Here is a 15,742-nt window from a genome sequence, read left to right as displayed (position 1 = left end):
TATTATTAAAAGGCTGAGATAGAAAAGCAAGGGTGACCGGTATATGTAAAAAATCTGCATTAACTGAGGTGAAATTTTAGATCCCAATGTTAATTTTCACTATTATGGATTGAAAAACGTATTTTTCCATAATGTAGGAGTCAAAGTACCCAGACTGATCCAAAAAACCCTCACATTAGTCTGTTTGCATCTTAAATTGATGTAACTTTCTTGAACAACCTCCTCCTGCTGGAGCCTGCAGGCACACTGTGTCCTGCATTATTATTTAATCTGCAGGTCCCACCTCGCAGACGCGCCTCGTGTCAGGTTCTATTTTTAAAGTCCCTCGACACTTGCACAAGTGTTTTTGAATTCCCTGCCGATAAAGAGCGCAGTGAGGTGGAAGAAGGGCCGCGCTCTTCTGAGAATAAAAAGATGTCAACAAACTGAGAGCGCAAATATAGACTGGAGCGGTGTAAGCATTTCCACCACGCTAAGTGCACCAAAGGGGCAATTTAAAAAAAAAAAAAGTTTAATCAAACTGCTAAAATCAACAGAGCTCAGATATTTTTGATAGCTGGGTGTTTAATAAATAGTTATACATTTGATCCTGGAGGTGACAGGATACTTACACTAGGCTCAAAAGCAGTCCCCTGATAACCTACGAGGCTGAATAAACAGACTTCGTGTCACTAGAAGTAAACCAAACATCTCTGGGGTTTAGAGTCCGACTGAAAAAGAGAAAACACACAGTGAGCAGCAGGTGTTTAGCTGGAAATGCCTTGTTAATGCCACACGTCAACTGTGTGATACCATCATGTCCATATGGACCAAAGTCCCTCGAGGAATGCTTCCCACACCTCGGTGAATCTACCCACAAAACAGGAAAAGGCGGTCCAACACGGCACCAGCGTGATTTAAGGGGAAGCATGACAAAAAGCTCACAGGAGTAAACTCATGGAGATTTAATATTTTGCATCAATAAACAGGAGAATTGGATACAATCAATGGTTATGATGAGAAGGAAATAAAAAAGACATTTGTTTTGATTGCTCTCTATCAGGCAATACTGAGCAGAACTGAAATGAATGGCGAGGCCTCCACAAACACAAAACATGGGAAAAAAATACAAAGAAATTTCTTAGAATCCTTCATGTTGATTATTTTCAAAAGGCATTTTTGTCTGATTCAATTCAACAAGCGTTTCGCTGGTTTTGCATACAGCACCAACTATATGCTCGTTTCTGCAGATCCCTTCACCAGATACATGAATATATGGCTTAAAGGGTCTCACTGAACACAATGGCCAAATATTTAGGAGATACAATAATCAAATCACAAAGATTTAAAAAAAAAAAAAGGGGGTCAACAGGGGGGCTGTTGTGAGCTTGCTACCGCATTTTCAGGCGAAGATAAATATATTTTTATTTCTTCATCTCATCCAACTACCATTGCATTCAGATCCAACCGATGCAGCTGCAAATAAGAGAAAGAAGAATGGTTCAACAAAGCTGGGGGTGTACAGCAGGATAAATATGTGGTTCTGAAACTTGGAAAACAGAAGATTCAACCAGCAGAACAACGTCTGGACTGTAGCAGCACTATGAAAGTGCACCAGTGTTTTTAAAGGCCGTCTCACGTTTTCGCTCTTCGCACTCCGACAACGTGCAAGCGAATAACGAGGCGCCCCACTCTGATCTGAAGGGAAAACGAGGATGTGCGATGTGCAGAACAAAACCAGACTTTACAGACTCAGTTCGAGCTTTACGTCCTCTTCATGGACCTGCTGTCCAGAAAGACAAAAGTATGTAAACAATCATTTGTTCATAAATGCCTTCAAAACCTTCTCAGAAGACTGTTTTGGTCTCTGTCCAGACAAAAGTCCCTTCAGCCTTTTCTCTAAACCTTTTTTTTGGCATAATGGACAGAATTTGTCCTCCCACAGGCAAACTTTGTTTTTTCTATCAGTATTGCATATTTGAAATCAGCCACAACTCCCGAAATCAGCGTTTAGATGCTATGGCTTTCTGCAGGGCTTCGTTTCTGGATAATACTCGAGACACAGAACAGCGAGAGTGATCCAAATGGGTGGCAAAGGTAACTCTGAAATGGGAACGAAACATTAAAAGGCTAAATGGAATGACTCCTAAGGATGTAAAGGTTCAGGTTCAGATCCTCAAATATGTTTTTACACTATTGCCGCAAAGAAAAATAAACAATAAGAGCATTAGAAATAAAAAAGAATATATATTTATATATCCATCATATGTATATCTATATATAAACAGTTCTAACTAGTTGCAGGCAAGCAGAGATTTTCCTCTCCCGCCCCTTTAAGATTCATCCGTTCCACCGTTATAAGGCTGTCAGACTCTGGGTGGGGGCACCAGCTTTCTTTCCTCAGTCACCAGATTCCCTGAGATGTAGAGCGCCGTTTTATTTCTCGTGCTATTACTTGAGCCGAACACCATTGACCACAGACCCCCCCCCCCCACTCCCCCTGCAAAAAACTATAGATGTAGGGAAGGAGTGTTGCTCTGGCTCATCCTGTGGAGCTGCTGAAGGGTGTGGACGAGCGGGAGGCACGTGGCCTCTCCACTCTGTGCTGCAGAGTCTCATGTTGGCAGGTGGCGGGTATCGGTGGATGAGAGACTGACCAAATAAGGAGAGGAGCTTCACTAATATTCATGTTACATCTTTGATGCTTTTCATTCATTTCCATATTGTTTTACAGTCAAATGCAAAGCAGTGTAGAGATTCAATCATCAGTCATTCCAAGGCTTGAATAAGAAGTGGTTTCTGCAAAAGAGTTCTTATGAAGACTCTGTTGTGTGTGCATTCTTGATGCATCCGAGTGCGGCGCGCTCTTCTCAGTGCCTCTGGGAGGCTAATCTCTTTAATAGCGGCTCGTCGTAGACCCAGCACTCGCCGTCCTCGTGGAATAGCTACAGAAACACAGAGCAATGAGAATTATTATACTCGATATCTGAAGTATTTCTGAAAGTAAAATTACAATGTTGTCACTGATCTCTCTGAGATGTGTGGAATTTAAAGTTTGCGGTACGGAGAAGGCTTCGCTTCCATTGCCACGACAGTTATGGCTGCGATATGTCAAATACACCGTGTGTTTACTTTCCTTAGTGTCCATGACGACGACACAAGCTCAGAGAGAGACGCGTGTTAGCCTCTGATGGCTATTTGGTTCTGGGAAAGTGCAGGATTCATGCACGGTGCTCATGCACGGTGCTCATGCACGGTGCTCATGCACGGTGCTCATGCACGGTGCTCATGCACGGTGCTCATGCACAGGATTTTGCAAATGATGCAAGAAAACTGTTCCACTAAACTAGTAACAACCTCGTTTCACCACTGCAGACAAAAAGCAGACTGCTGAATATAACCAGGCTACAAAACAGGGGACACTAGCAGATAGTGACGCCTGACCCAAACACATCCGCTAACTAGCTGCACTCCACAAGTCAGGAGGATCAAACGGTGAATAGAAATTCCTGATGCCTGGTCAAAAAGCTTGACCTAATATCCGGTTGTTGCTACTTTTCCTTAAACGTTCCACGGAAAACATTACCCGGGTGTGTTTTGTGCAGTGAACTGGTTCTTCTATAATGCTTTTCTACTCTACATACAACATGCCTCATTCACCCAGTCGCACCCGTCATACAAGCACTTGATTCCATGCTTAACACTCGCACTCCAATGGCTGCATCAGAGAGAAACCTGGGGTTAGCATCTTGCCCGAGGATGTTTGGCATGAAATCAAACCACCAACCTTCCGATAAGTAGATGCCTGCTCCACCTCCTGAGCTACAGCCACCCCCACCTCACCGGATATATTGCTGTGTCACTACTGCTGCACTATAACGCTTTGTGGCGATAGATTCACACGTTAAGTGGGTGGTGTGTCATGGGTGACAGCAGCTCATTGGAAGAGAAGGATAGAAAGCGTCCTTCGTGTTGTTTGCACTAATAAATGCTGCTGCTGCCTGAAAGCTGCACTCACCGATAAAATGTTGCTCAGCAATTTTTCCTTTTATAGTCATAAATATGATTGTTGTACATTTCCTTGAAATGAAGCTACTTTCAGCTGCTCCCTGGTCACTGCAGCGGGTAGCTGCACGTTTTAGTCTGGTTGCTCTTTCTGATGCAACCTACAAGTGATTTGTGTCTCAAGCTGGAATCAAACCAGCAACCTTTCACATGCATTTGTGTAAAACACTACACTTTGGAGCCACACTGCAAATATCCTGACAGAATTTTAAAGCTATATTGCCCATAATACTCAGATCCCATGGTACGCTAAGGAAATCCTCACCCTGGTCTCCCACTGCTGCTCCTTCTCCTTCCTCTCTCTGGCTTCAGCTCTCTGTTTCTCCTCCAACCGGTGCTTGGCTTCTGTCGCTGCATCGATGTCTTTTATCTTCAGGTTCACAGTCACATCCTTCCACAGTCTAAAAGGAATAAAAGTTTGAAAGTCAAACATTTAGAGTTAAAGGATCCCGTGAGACGGCTGAGGTCCGACACTGATCCTCTCCTCACCTTCGAGACTCGTACTCGAGCTGGTCTTCCAGCTTCCTCACTCTCTTCTTAACGATGCCCATCTTCTTAGTGTCTATGAACACCGTGTTCTCCTAGAAACATATGAAAACACGTTCACACATGTATTAATTCATTTAAGGTGGTGATTTCCTACATTTTGTAATGTAAATAAAACAAAGGACTCACTCCAGTCGCCCATTTAGCATACATGACTCCGTTCCACTCTCCCTCAATGGAGCAGAAAGACTTCTTGTCGTTTGGTGAACTGCAGGGACGAAACCAAACCCAGATGTCATCTTGTGTATTAAAGAGCAGACTCTCAGCAATCCTTAAATAATGTGATATAACCACATGGCTCTTACAAGATCTCTGCAGTGATTCTGTGCTTCTTTCCACCATAGAAGGGTTTGGTGTGGAACACGATGTTAGCGCTGTAGCCCGACTTGGAGCAGGAGATGTTGCACTCTCCACCAAGCTCCACCCACGGCACAGTGAGGATCGACCTGGACAGACAGGCGTAGGTCAGCGAAACAAAGTAACGACCGACTGAGCGATGGCACAGGCGAGCACAGGGACGCGTTAACGGCACCTACCTGCCATATCCGTTAGGAAAGGTGAGAATGTAATGCTCATCGTGCTCCAAACATGACACGCAGCCTGGAGAGAGGCCAGAGGTCACTGAACACAAAGATTCACTGAATCACACTCATCAGAGAATATAAGGCAGAGCTTAGTGTACCTTGGCCGATGTTGTGGACGCCTATGGACATGCCCAGAAACTTAGATTTAGTCCAGATGTGAGCGTTGAACTGGATCTTCCTACTTAAGCACTCGGCGTAGAACGCAGAAACTACAGGCGAAAAATGCAGGAAATAATTAGGAGAAACCAGCAACACATCAGCGATCGTGCAGAAAATAAAACCCAAACATTTTTACTTTTCTAAAGCCTCCGCCACATCCTTCTGGATCTACATGTAATGAGCAATTCTGCGTTTACACTTACTGGGCGGGTGGTGAGAGACCTGCTCTGCCACAAAAGACACGCTGTTGGATGAAGCCCAGGGAACCGGGCCTTCTGATACCGTCTCCTGAAACGTGCGAGAACGAAGCACATTGAGAGCAGGATTGTGATTCTTGGTTAGAACTGCAGATCGACGATTCAGGAACTTGTAAAAGTAATAATTGAAATTATTACTGGATCAAAAATCTACTTGACCGCAGTGACAAACGGCCTCACCGTAGGTGGCGAAGGCTCCTCTGTCTCGCTGGGAAGATCCCAGTGGCAGTAGAAGACTTCTCCTAGGATTGGGTTGTACGGCTTCTTGGCCACTGAGCCTTTCCTTCCGGCATGGAAAGCCGACAGGTACCACCTCACCACCTGCACCATCCGCTCCCTGGGCTCTGGCTGCTCAGCGATACTAACGAGTAAAAGAAACAAGTACTGAATGACGGCGTACCCTCATGCCAGAGTGTGCATGATGATAAACAGCTGAAATGGTACGTACCTTACAAATAAGTCGGGGTGTGCAAAGAAATCTGCATACATTTCTAACAAAGACCTTCTTTCTAGGATGAAGGTAGGCAGCACCACCTGGGAAATACAGTGAAGTGTTGTTAAAAAAGAAAACCTTACGCCGACAGCGCTGGAGAGCGAAACGCCGCGACGGAACAATTAGGGCGGCTAAGACGCTAAGAGGTCCTGACCTTTGTGAGGTCCATGCCCAGTCGAACTTGAGACAGCAAATGCATGATGACGCTCTTGTGCTCTTCCACAGACTCCCCTTCACCGTCGTCGTCGCGGTCATCGTGACAGTCAAACTGGTCTGAGGACAAGAGCAGAGCCACATATTTCACCATCATGTAGTAAAATATGATTTAAATAACGCCTCATGCTTAGAGTTTAATCAGTGAGAGACAATCAGCCGCGATGTGATCATGTGTCTCGTGAGCATTTCCCTTTTTACCCGTGTCTGTGGTGCCATTGGACATCGAAGAGTTGAGGGACTCTGTAGTGTTGGGTCGTTTCAGAGCCGTTTCTTCGTTAGTAAGGGGCGAGGCAGCTGGAGGCCCTGAGGGACTGGGTGCAGGAGGAGGAGCAAGGAAGCAGGAAGCAATAGAGATAAAGGGGATAAAGAATAAATGTAAAACAAGAGGCAAACTTCTCAGATTGCAAATGCTCATGCTGCTGGATTTTTATTCAATCCAAGCAGAATTTCTCTTGCTGCTGTACTCACTCTATGCAGTGTTTGGGGGAAGTGTTGCTCTGGTAAAACTCATCGGCGTCATAGAATTCGTCCTCACTGGAGGAGTAGGAGAAGTCTGGCACCGAGTGTGAGGGGAGGGGGATGTGAGCCGGGGAGGCGACGCCGCTGCTGGGGCCTGACGGGCCACTCCCTAAAAAACACACACATAAAAAAATGTAATCGAACAGTGCGCCTCACGCCATCAGCCCACTCATACATACATCTGTCATCCGCCTGTCTGTTTGGTAGGAGGAGCCAAAAGGCCTCTGTTGATGCAGAAGCTCGCCGGCGCCTGCCCTACACGATGCCACGGTGATGAAATCAACATTATATTGTTCGACTGGAGCCCCCGTTTCCCAGCTCTGCTGTTCAGCAGGATGTGCTCGGCACCATTAAGCCGCCTTAACACAGTGATGACTTTCTCTGCAGAGCGTATTGACAGTCCTCTCAAGCATGCAGCCCGTCTCCTTATTGCACAGCGCAGCATTTTAATACTGCAGCCTCAGCAGAGACGGCAAACAGGCCGCAACCTCTGCTTTCTGCTCATTTTAACTTGCGTTCAGTGGCACGCTTTCACGCATTTAACAAAACACACGAGCCTCAAAATGCTCCTAAAAATAGCATTTTTGTTAACGACCTGTAACCTGTAAAACTGCAGTAAAACAAATTAGCACTGCCACGATTACGTCGATGACAAATTTAATAGACGGGTCGACTGTAAGATCCTAAAGATGCAGGAGTAAGTAGCAGGATTTAAGAGTCTTCTCTTTACCGGCTTCAGTTAATTCAAAATGCAGCTGCGCGTCTATTAACAGGTACGAGAATCTATGAACGATTCACTCCAATTTTAGCCAAACTACATTGGCTCCCTGTTAAATATCGCATAGATTTTAAAAGTCTTTTGTTCACTTTTAAAATTCTGAATAATTCAGCGCCCAGCTATCTTTCTGAGCACTTAGATCGTCCAATCACAGGCTCCTAGCACAACCTGGGTCTCGAATGAAGTCGAGAGGTGACCGGGCCTTTGCATCCGTGGCACCTCTGGAATAACCTCCCTGTTCATGTTCGTACTGCCGAGTCGATCCAGTCTTTTAAATCACGTCTTAAAACTCATCTTTTTACTTTGGCCTTTGATTCAGACCAGTTGGCTGGTCTAGCTTGTTGTGTTGTTACCTATTGTTCGTTGTCCTGTTTTATTGTTTGTTTTAATTGTCTCATGATTCTAGAACATAAACGATCAGTATCTGAGGAATCGATATTTTAGTATCGAGCCGCACATCACTAGTGTCCAAATTCAGGGGCCGCATCCTTTGGACGCCGCATTAGGAGGCCGATCACGTTACAGTGACGCGACGAAGGCTTCGCAAATTCGAAGACTCCTCCAAATAAGGCCGACAAATATGTCCTCCTTTTCCCCAGATTTGAAGGATGGGTCGGGCGTGTCCTTCGTGGCCCAACCTATCCCAGAATTCATAGCTCAGCCAATTCCAGTTTCCAACAATGGCGACAGCTCCTAAGTTTTAATATCACTCTCATTCCTCTTTCTGGGTCACAAAATAAACTTTTAACATATTTTCAAGTAAGAATGTAGCTGTGTAAACTTCTAATATCTGCTCGGTTTATCAAGACACCACATATTTGTAAAAGTGCTCCGTCGTCTGTTACCCACCAGCTCGATAGCTAACCCGGGTTCAAGGCTCACTAGAGCCGGCGAAAAACACCAGACTCCCGGCACATAATTTTTAGATCCCCGCGGTCTTTTGCTACTCCGGTTAAACGTGATATATGAGTCACTTAGATAACTTAAAATGTTATTGTTTGGCTTTTTTCAGTGTTTTATTTGTTCCTGAGTAAATCGGTTTGGCTGAGATTAAAGTTATAGTTTTTACACAGCTGAATAAACGTCAAGCAGACAGCTGATCATCAGAAGTGTGAGATGCTCGAGAATAGGAGATTATTAAACTTCACCGAGACAATCTGCAAATTTAATTAAAAATTTAATAAACTAACATCTTGTCTTTATTTTTAGTTAGCACCTTAAACACTTAAAGCTGTAAGCTAATGATAGTTATATAAGAGCAGATGCTGCTGGTGCAATAAGCTGTACGTTTTACGTCCAATGGATGATGATCTGACTAGTCGACTATCAACAAAATCGTTTGTGGCAGCTCTGCTACAAATAGACAAAGACGGCACTAAATGTCATTTAAAGTAATTGTTTGAAGGTCAAGAATGAAATGAAAAAAAAAAAAAAAAGGATCTTTTTTGGCCACTGGGGGGCAGTGGCATCAAATTATGTAAACACATTTCACCCAAATCACCTTAAATCTACCATTACATGTCCATGCTACTGTACTGTTTGCTATGTGATTGTAATCCATTGTTTGGTGGCTCCTAAACAACATCATAACAAGCGATTTAAATAAAACCCATCAGGGTGCCAAGTTTGGCTGCTTAACTCCTGATAGTGTACGAAGAGTCCGAGTATGAAAGCTTGAACTTTTCATCAACAGATCGTCAGTATCATACCTGGTTTCCCTGTGGTTACCATGTCCTCAGGGAAACACATTCCTCCGTTTACCATAAAAAAAAGGTTGTGTGCAGTTTACAGATCACACAGCTACAACAACAACAAAATAACTAAACAGACTCTAACCTGCTGATTGGGCTGCTCGGCAGTATGAGGAACCCATTTCAATAACATATAGCCATTTCAGCATTTCACAAAAATTAGTCCAGTTCATGACATTGAATTGAATTCACCTGTGCTGTTGGGAGTCGGGGTCTGCAGACTGCCCATCACTGTGACGACGGGACCAACAGGTAACGTGGAGGGTCGTTGGTCTGATTTGCACACCTGAGACGCGTCTTCATCAAACGGAGAGAAAGCAGAGTTAGCGCCGAAGCCTCGAAACGAAGCCAGACCCCATTAAAAGCAGCATCTCATGCCACGTGGCAGGACGCTGCAGACAGAAGCTTCATCTGTGAGCGGGGATTACACCGTCTATTATAAGAGACCAAAATTAGAACGGCCTACTTCGCACTGCTGATTTTATAGCCTTTTTTTAGTCTAGTCATAGTCATCTGACTGAAATAGCCAAAGATTTAGTCAGAGTTCAGTCAAGACATGTGAGGATTCTTGTTGAGTGGATAAACCATATTAGCCCACAAAACAGGAATCTGCTTCAACACAGATCCTTAATTTAAAAGGAGAAGAAGAAGAAGAGAGGGAATAATGCTGCTAAACCCTGTGTGAAGGTGTACCTTCAAATACTGAGAGAATATTAAGAATATTTATCAATACTGGTGATGGTACTGTCACACTAGAACATGTTTCCAGTTGCAGCTGAAACATAATTTCAAATGTCATCCAAGGACAGAACATCGACAGATTTGACACATTTCTCTAACGGTTCTGCGATTCCAATCCCAACCACAGGGGGAGCTGCTGTCACCTTTAAGTATATAACACCAACAACCTCTCATGATGTCTCAACACAGTAAGTGACAGCTGTTACTTTTAAATGTCTGGCACATGTTGGGGAGGCAGATGTACCTGGGGGTAGTGTTGTCTGTGTTGGCATCGTGTTCACCGCTGGAGTGTCCAGAGGGGGCTGGTAGATCCCATCCACTGGGTTGATGGTGCTCTGGAGGAAAAACAAACAAACAAACACAACGATGCCCTTTACAACAAAAAATGACATCAGAGCTTTGCTGCAGCAATCACACACACACACACACACACACACACACACACAGACCCACTGCCTGCTTACTGGTTTAGAAAAAACTAAATCGAAAGCAGTTTGGCTTTTAGTTCAGAAACAGTCCTACTCTGCAAGGATCCACCTGCTCCTTTATCCTCTCAAACCCAGAAGGGGAACAATATGACCTGATCACAACTCGGCGCACCTATGTGAAGAGCGAACTAAACAATGCATCATCCAGCCGGCGCAGATCAATTTCCTCGCACTCGATTTCCTGGAAAGAGCGGCGTTGCCAAGCTTAATTAATGCAATCAATATGAAACCAACAACACAGCTTGACATGCAAACGCTAGGAGTAGCTCTACACAACTGCTAACGTTGACTCTTGAACTCTGAGCAGCCCGTTTCTTCTTTAAAAAGGCCCGGGGGGGATCGGGGGGGTTAATAAACACTACAGTAGGTAATCATTTGTAGAGGCCTGCCTTGATTCGTGGCAAACGCTGCATGCATACAAACAGCAGCCTGTCGACACGATGTGGTCACAGCCCCAACGACCCATCTGACAGGAACACCAGCAACCACACGAGATACACCAAAAATATCTCGCCCCTCGTTCCCCAACAGCTCACCGCCAGGAAACAACATTTAGTGACATTATAACGCAAACCTGACCTGCAGTTTCTGACTTTTACACCTTTTCTCTATTTTGAGATAATCTGAGCTCACCAGGAACGCAGCGACTTCGTGTTACGGCTGTGAGATTAGGCCGAGGTGTGACGTGAGGTTTTTACTGAATTGAGTTATAGGAATTACTCTGACCTTGTTTTTCTCCGTTTATAGGTCAAGATAACTGACAATAAACCTTTATCTAAACGCTAAACAAGAAAGATACAGTCAGAGGTCAAGGATTTGTCCTCCTATCTCCAAACTTCCTGCGTCTGTTCTGTTCTTTCTACTTCTAATGGTTCCAGCGTCCACATGCCTTCATAAAAGTAACTCGACGGCTTCTAATTAGATCCAATTATGTATACGGACCAGCCTATGTAAGCACGACATGAGAGGAAAAAAAGCATGTGAAGAGCAAGGTCATCAAAAAAAGCTAAAAAGGGTTTTAAACTCTAATGATCAATAACCTCTCTACCCCCCCAAGTGAATGCAATATTAATGCAATGAGCAGCTCTCGCAGCAGTGCAACCCCTCAGCCACCCATAGCACAAATTATTTTGACATAACTACTGAACATGCTTCTCGTGAGCTTGGTTTAAATGATTCTTGCACTTTGCAGCAATTTCCCCAGGCAGTGCAGTTTGACAGGGTCAAACGTGCTGCTGACGCCTGGAGCATCTTAAACAAAGGCCTACGGTGCATGCATCACTGCTGTGCAGGCAGTGACAGACATTCAGCAGAGGTACGATTAGTGGAAAGCCTATGGCATACAAAGGTGGCACGTGCAGGTATGTGCATAGGCAGAGCTTTCGCTGTGCTATTTATACTACATAATACTATACTTAATGATAAGAGATTAAGCCAGCTGTAAGATCAATGCAGTCCTGTGAGCTAGCCGGCGGAGGTCTTGCTTAAAGCGGGAGGTTGTGTTGTATTAAACGATCTACAAACACTTCTCGATCCTTTGCTTTTTCCAAAGATGGATTGGCTTCTTTTCATTTAGCTGCAGGTTTCTGTTTATCCCTGAGTCAATGTTTTCTTTTAGGCCTCACTTTTCTGCCTCTTCCACCTTCTGCTGTCCCATCTCCTCTGGGTGCAAGTGTGATACTGCAGTTTCCCAAATATATGCACCGTTTCATGATGCAGTCAGACTGACTGATAAAAAACCCACAGAAATAAGAACAACATGGACATGTGTCTGTAGGTTGTCAGTCATCCAGGTCATAGTCGTCTAAAGAAAGCGATTTGGACTCGGAGAGCTCCACGATTCCCTCTCTGGCACCTCAACCCACACTCACATCTGAAAATCTGAAGGTCACATGACAGGATGAGGTCTCAGAGTGGTTTAACCCCAAACTTCTGGTGGTAATGGCTTTTTGCACAGTTGTCTCAGACACACAGTGGATCAAAACTCTCTTAACCGTTGACATGTGTTTAAAAAAAGGGCAATGTGACCCATCTGTTGCTCTTAATGTAGCGATATCCACCTTCAGTTTATTTATTTTGCAGGTCAATAATTAGTAGTCATTAGTATACATGAGACACATAATCTGGTATTAGGTCATAACAACTGGTTTATCGCCTTTTTAGGTCTGGTAATTTTTAGAGCCGTTTTATTTTGAAAAACAGTTAACAGGAACTCTTACTGCTGAAAGCTTTAGTGGTTCAAAACGTGCGTAAATCCTGTCGTGGCCTTCAACACGAATATCTGCAGAAGCCCAGGAGTGCTTTCTGCACGGCTTTCCAGCTATTAGTGCTCAGTGGTTCAATAAGCAGGCAGTGTGACAATGACCGATCAATGGTGACTTCGATTCCTCTAATTAGTAAGTGAAGTGATGGGCAACACTTGTATACGCAGGCATGCGATCACACGTGTCCCATGTGCACTTACACTAGTGCATCTCAGAACACCGAGTATTGTGTAAAGGTTTATTTTTCATAATTTAATTTAAAGAGATAAACTTTCATATATTCTGTAAAGTGAGATATTTCCGGCCTTTATCAGCTACAAACAGCCAGTATGTCAAATTATTAGAACGCTTCCTCAGATCAAACAAAAAGGATCTCCATGTGCCGACTTCTACACTACACTGAACATCATCTGTATTTTTGGGTCAGGGGTTTCTCCTATTCCTCTTGAACAATGGCAGACGCACTCTTGTCCACAGTGTGGATAAAACACAGTGGATCAACCATCACCAGCAGACTGCACGGCACCCTAAAAATCACCCTAAAAATGTGACCGCAGCAAAGAAACAAAAAGGGAAAAGGAAAATAAACTGACTTTGCTCATTAATAAAACTCACTGTCTGGGCAATGAGCTGAATTTACACTTTACAATACGAGCCCACACAGTTGTGCTAATCAATTTCTTTCAGCAGCATTTCTCCATCGTGTGGAAAAAATGACCCACTGTTACCACTGCACTTCTTTTCCTTAGATTGCGATATCTCTGGGATTAACTGTGCAGCGGCAGAAAGGGGAATTTTCCTGGTCCACTTAAGATTAAAGCAGCTGTACGCGGTCCATCAGATACATGGCTCGAGTTTAGAGACGCTCTTACCTAAAGAGTGGACGCCGTCCGCTTTTCCTGACAATCCACTCACGGCTCAGGTAATTGCTACTGCTTGTGCAGCTGTTCCTACCACACTTTCCATTAACATGCTTCAAAACAGCTTTGCTGTGGCAAAAACTCGATCTTCATCTGGACAGCTGTCGAGTCAGCGTTCTTCCCAACGACTGTGGTTACTAAACTAAGAGTGAAGAGTAATTTACTCACACTGAAAATGAAATACTTCAATAATTTGAGGAACTGAATAACAGTTATAGGCCATCGTCAACAAAATACTAACATTTACATGAATGTTTACCTTTTTGAATAAAATGATAAACTTTTCACAATACTTGACATTTTTGAAATGTACTAATATACACTCAATGTGCATTTTGTGTAGCACCATTTGCACATATACATTTCATGTCTTCATGAAGGAAAAAAATAGTTACAAAATAAATCAATTTTAGATTTTAGAGGAAGATATTGATTTAATTAAGAAGAAGGCAGCAGGAGACATGAAGGAAAGCTTAGACCCAAATTAGACTGCATGCACTAAACAGATCTGTACATCTGCTGGTCTAACAGGAGAGAGTCTATTAAGCGAGAAAAGAAAGTTAGCAGTTTGTTTGATTTCGACTTTTGTCATGGACAGAAAGGGTCAAACTTACTATAGGTCCGTTTGCGTGTTGCTGTTCGTTACTTTGGTCCTTAAAATTTTAAGAAGACAGTGTTAGACTCATTGTATGTGAAGGTTCAAGAGTCATTTCATAAAAGCATCGCGAGCATCTGCCGCGGTGCAAACGAGGCCCGGGCCTCTCGCGTTAAGCTCCAAAACTTTCCCCAAGTTGCCACATACAGCGATCCTTTCATCACACGGTCAAATCCAGACTTGCCACTTCTTTCAGTAGTGAAAACGACAGGACTGCACTACCGTGTGAGATAATCCACGTGTGCGTTTTTTGTTTTCCTTATCAAACAGCTAACAAAGCAGAAACGATTGCTCCACTTCCTTTCAGAAGGCTGAACAGAACATGTGATGAAACGAACACTGGGCGACACCCTCACCAACCACCGACCCAGAGAGCAAGAGTAAGCAGGGAACTACCCCAGGGATGCGAGGTAACACAGTGCACACTCATGTGGTTTCACAAGAACAATGGTTATGAAGAAATGGCAAACTGCAGAGAGCGGACTCGTGCTGTGCTTACCTTGGCAATCTGCAGCAGTACAATACAGTGCTTGATGGACTCTACCATACTCTGAAAGGGAAAAATCACAGAGCAATTAATTAGGAAGGAAGTGACTTCTAAACCCAACAGGAAGGAAAATGTGTTCATTCTCTGACTTACACAAGTAGTCTCCTTCAAATGTTCAATTTTCTGTCGAAAGAACAGAAAGAAGTAAAAAATGAGGTTAAAGAGCAGAAATACTGATGCGAGTAATGACGCCTGACTGGCTTCAGCCGGGGCTTGAAACTCCAGCTGTGAAAGCTTTGATGCAGTCGGCACAAGCAACAAGGTAAAGTGACCAAAAGCTGGTGTTAAACTCAAAGAGGAAGTGGACATATAACCACAGAGGCTAGTGAGACGCCCTGAAGGTTAAACGTTTACACCTCTAATCTTCGAACATTAGAAGATCTGTTCGGAGAACTGACCGGGCCTGAGAGGCGCTACAGAAAAAGGAAGATTGTAGTTTGAACAATAGTCCCTTTTTTACATCATGTACTTCTTAAATTGTCCATTAGTCAGTTACGTGACTGAGAAAATGAACCACAAACTAAAAAACTGAACTACTGAATCGATCAGCCTCGCAGTCGCCAGCAGCTCGGTCCAAGCTGAGGGCAACCTATGGTGTGAGTAGAGGTGGTGGTCAGTTTTGGTTAAGCTTAAAGCAACACTGGAGAACAGACGGGTCCTTTGTCAGGACTACTGATCTTCTTCATGCATCTTTCCCCCATTAAGACGACGTCTGATGACGTCCCCTGTACCATTAAGGAGTTCTGACACCTCAGCATTCATAAATAAAGATGTGGTTTG

General features: G+C 43.9%; 1 protein-coding gene across 4 annotated transcripts in view; it reads right to left on the bottom strand.

Annotated features, from left to right (window-relative positions):
* Positions 1 to 929: 929 nt before the first annotated feature.
* osbpl9 (oxysterol binding protein-like 9) overlaps positions 930 to 15,742 on the bottom strand; it is a 34,230-nt gene continuing 19,417 nt past the window's right edge. For 3 of the 4 annotated variants that reach the window (XM_040052857.1, XM_040052860.1, XM_040052859.1), the window contains 18 exons: positions 15,056 to 15,085; positions 14,915 to 14,965; positions 14,375 to 14,413; positions 10,333 to 10,423; positions 9,540 to 9,644; positions 6,768 to 6,927; positions 6,498 to 6,610; positions 6,238 to 6,356; positions 6,039 to 6,124; positions 5,771 to 5,951; positions 5,537 to 5,621; positions 5,273 to 5,383; positions 5,127 to 5,190; positions 4,896 to 5,036; positions 4,720 to 4,798; positions 4,534 to 4,625; positions 4,310 to 4,445; positions 930 to 2,924 (listed from right to left, as the gene is read on the bottom strand). In XM_040052857.1, coding sequence (XP_039908791.1) covers positions 2,850 to 2,924; positions 4,310 to 4,445; positions 4,534 to 4,625; positions 4,720 to 4,798; positions 4,896 to 5,036; positions 5,127 to 5,190; positions 5,273 to 5,383; positions 5,537 to 5,621; positions 5,771 to 5,951; positions 6,039 to 6,124; positions 6,238 to 6,356; positions 6,498 to 6,610; positions 6,768 to 6,927; positions 9,540 to 9,644; positions 10,333 to 10,423; positions 14,375 to 14,413; positions 14,915 to 14,965; positions 15,056 to 15,085 — 1,758 coding nt within the window. In that variant the 3' untranslated portion in view covers positions 930 to 2,849. The remainder of the gene's footprint in view (positions 2,925 to 4,309; positions 4,446 to 4,533; positions 4,626 to 4,719; positions 4,799 to 4,895; positions 5,037 to 5,126; positions 5,191 to 5,272; positions 5,384 to 5,536; positions 5,622 to 5,770; positions 5,952 to 6,038; positions 6,125 to 6,237; positions 6,357 to 6,497; positions 6,611 to 6,767; positions 6,928 to 9,539; positions 9,645 to 10,332; positions 10,424 to 14,374; positions 14,414 to 14,914; positions 14,966 to 15,055; positions 15,086 to 15,742) is intronic. The other variant, XM_040052858.1, reaches the window with a different exon arrangement.

The sequence above is a fragment of the Simochromis diagramma genome, unplaced genomic scaffold (genome assembly GCF_900408965.1).
Source record: "Simochromis diagramma unplaced genomic scaffold, fSimDia1.1 OVJJ01000419.1, whole genome shotgun sequence".
Taxonomy (NCBI): Eukaryota; Metazoa; Chordata; class Actinopteri; order Cichliformes; family Cichlidae; genus Simochromis; species Simochromis diagramma.
The sequence above is the reverse complement of the archived record's forward strand: the minus strand, read 5'-3'. Positions and strand labels throughout refer to the sequence as shown.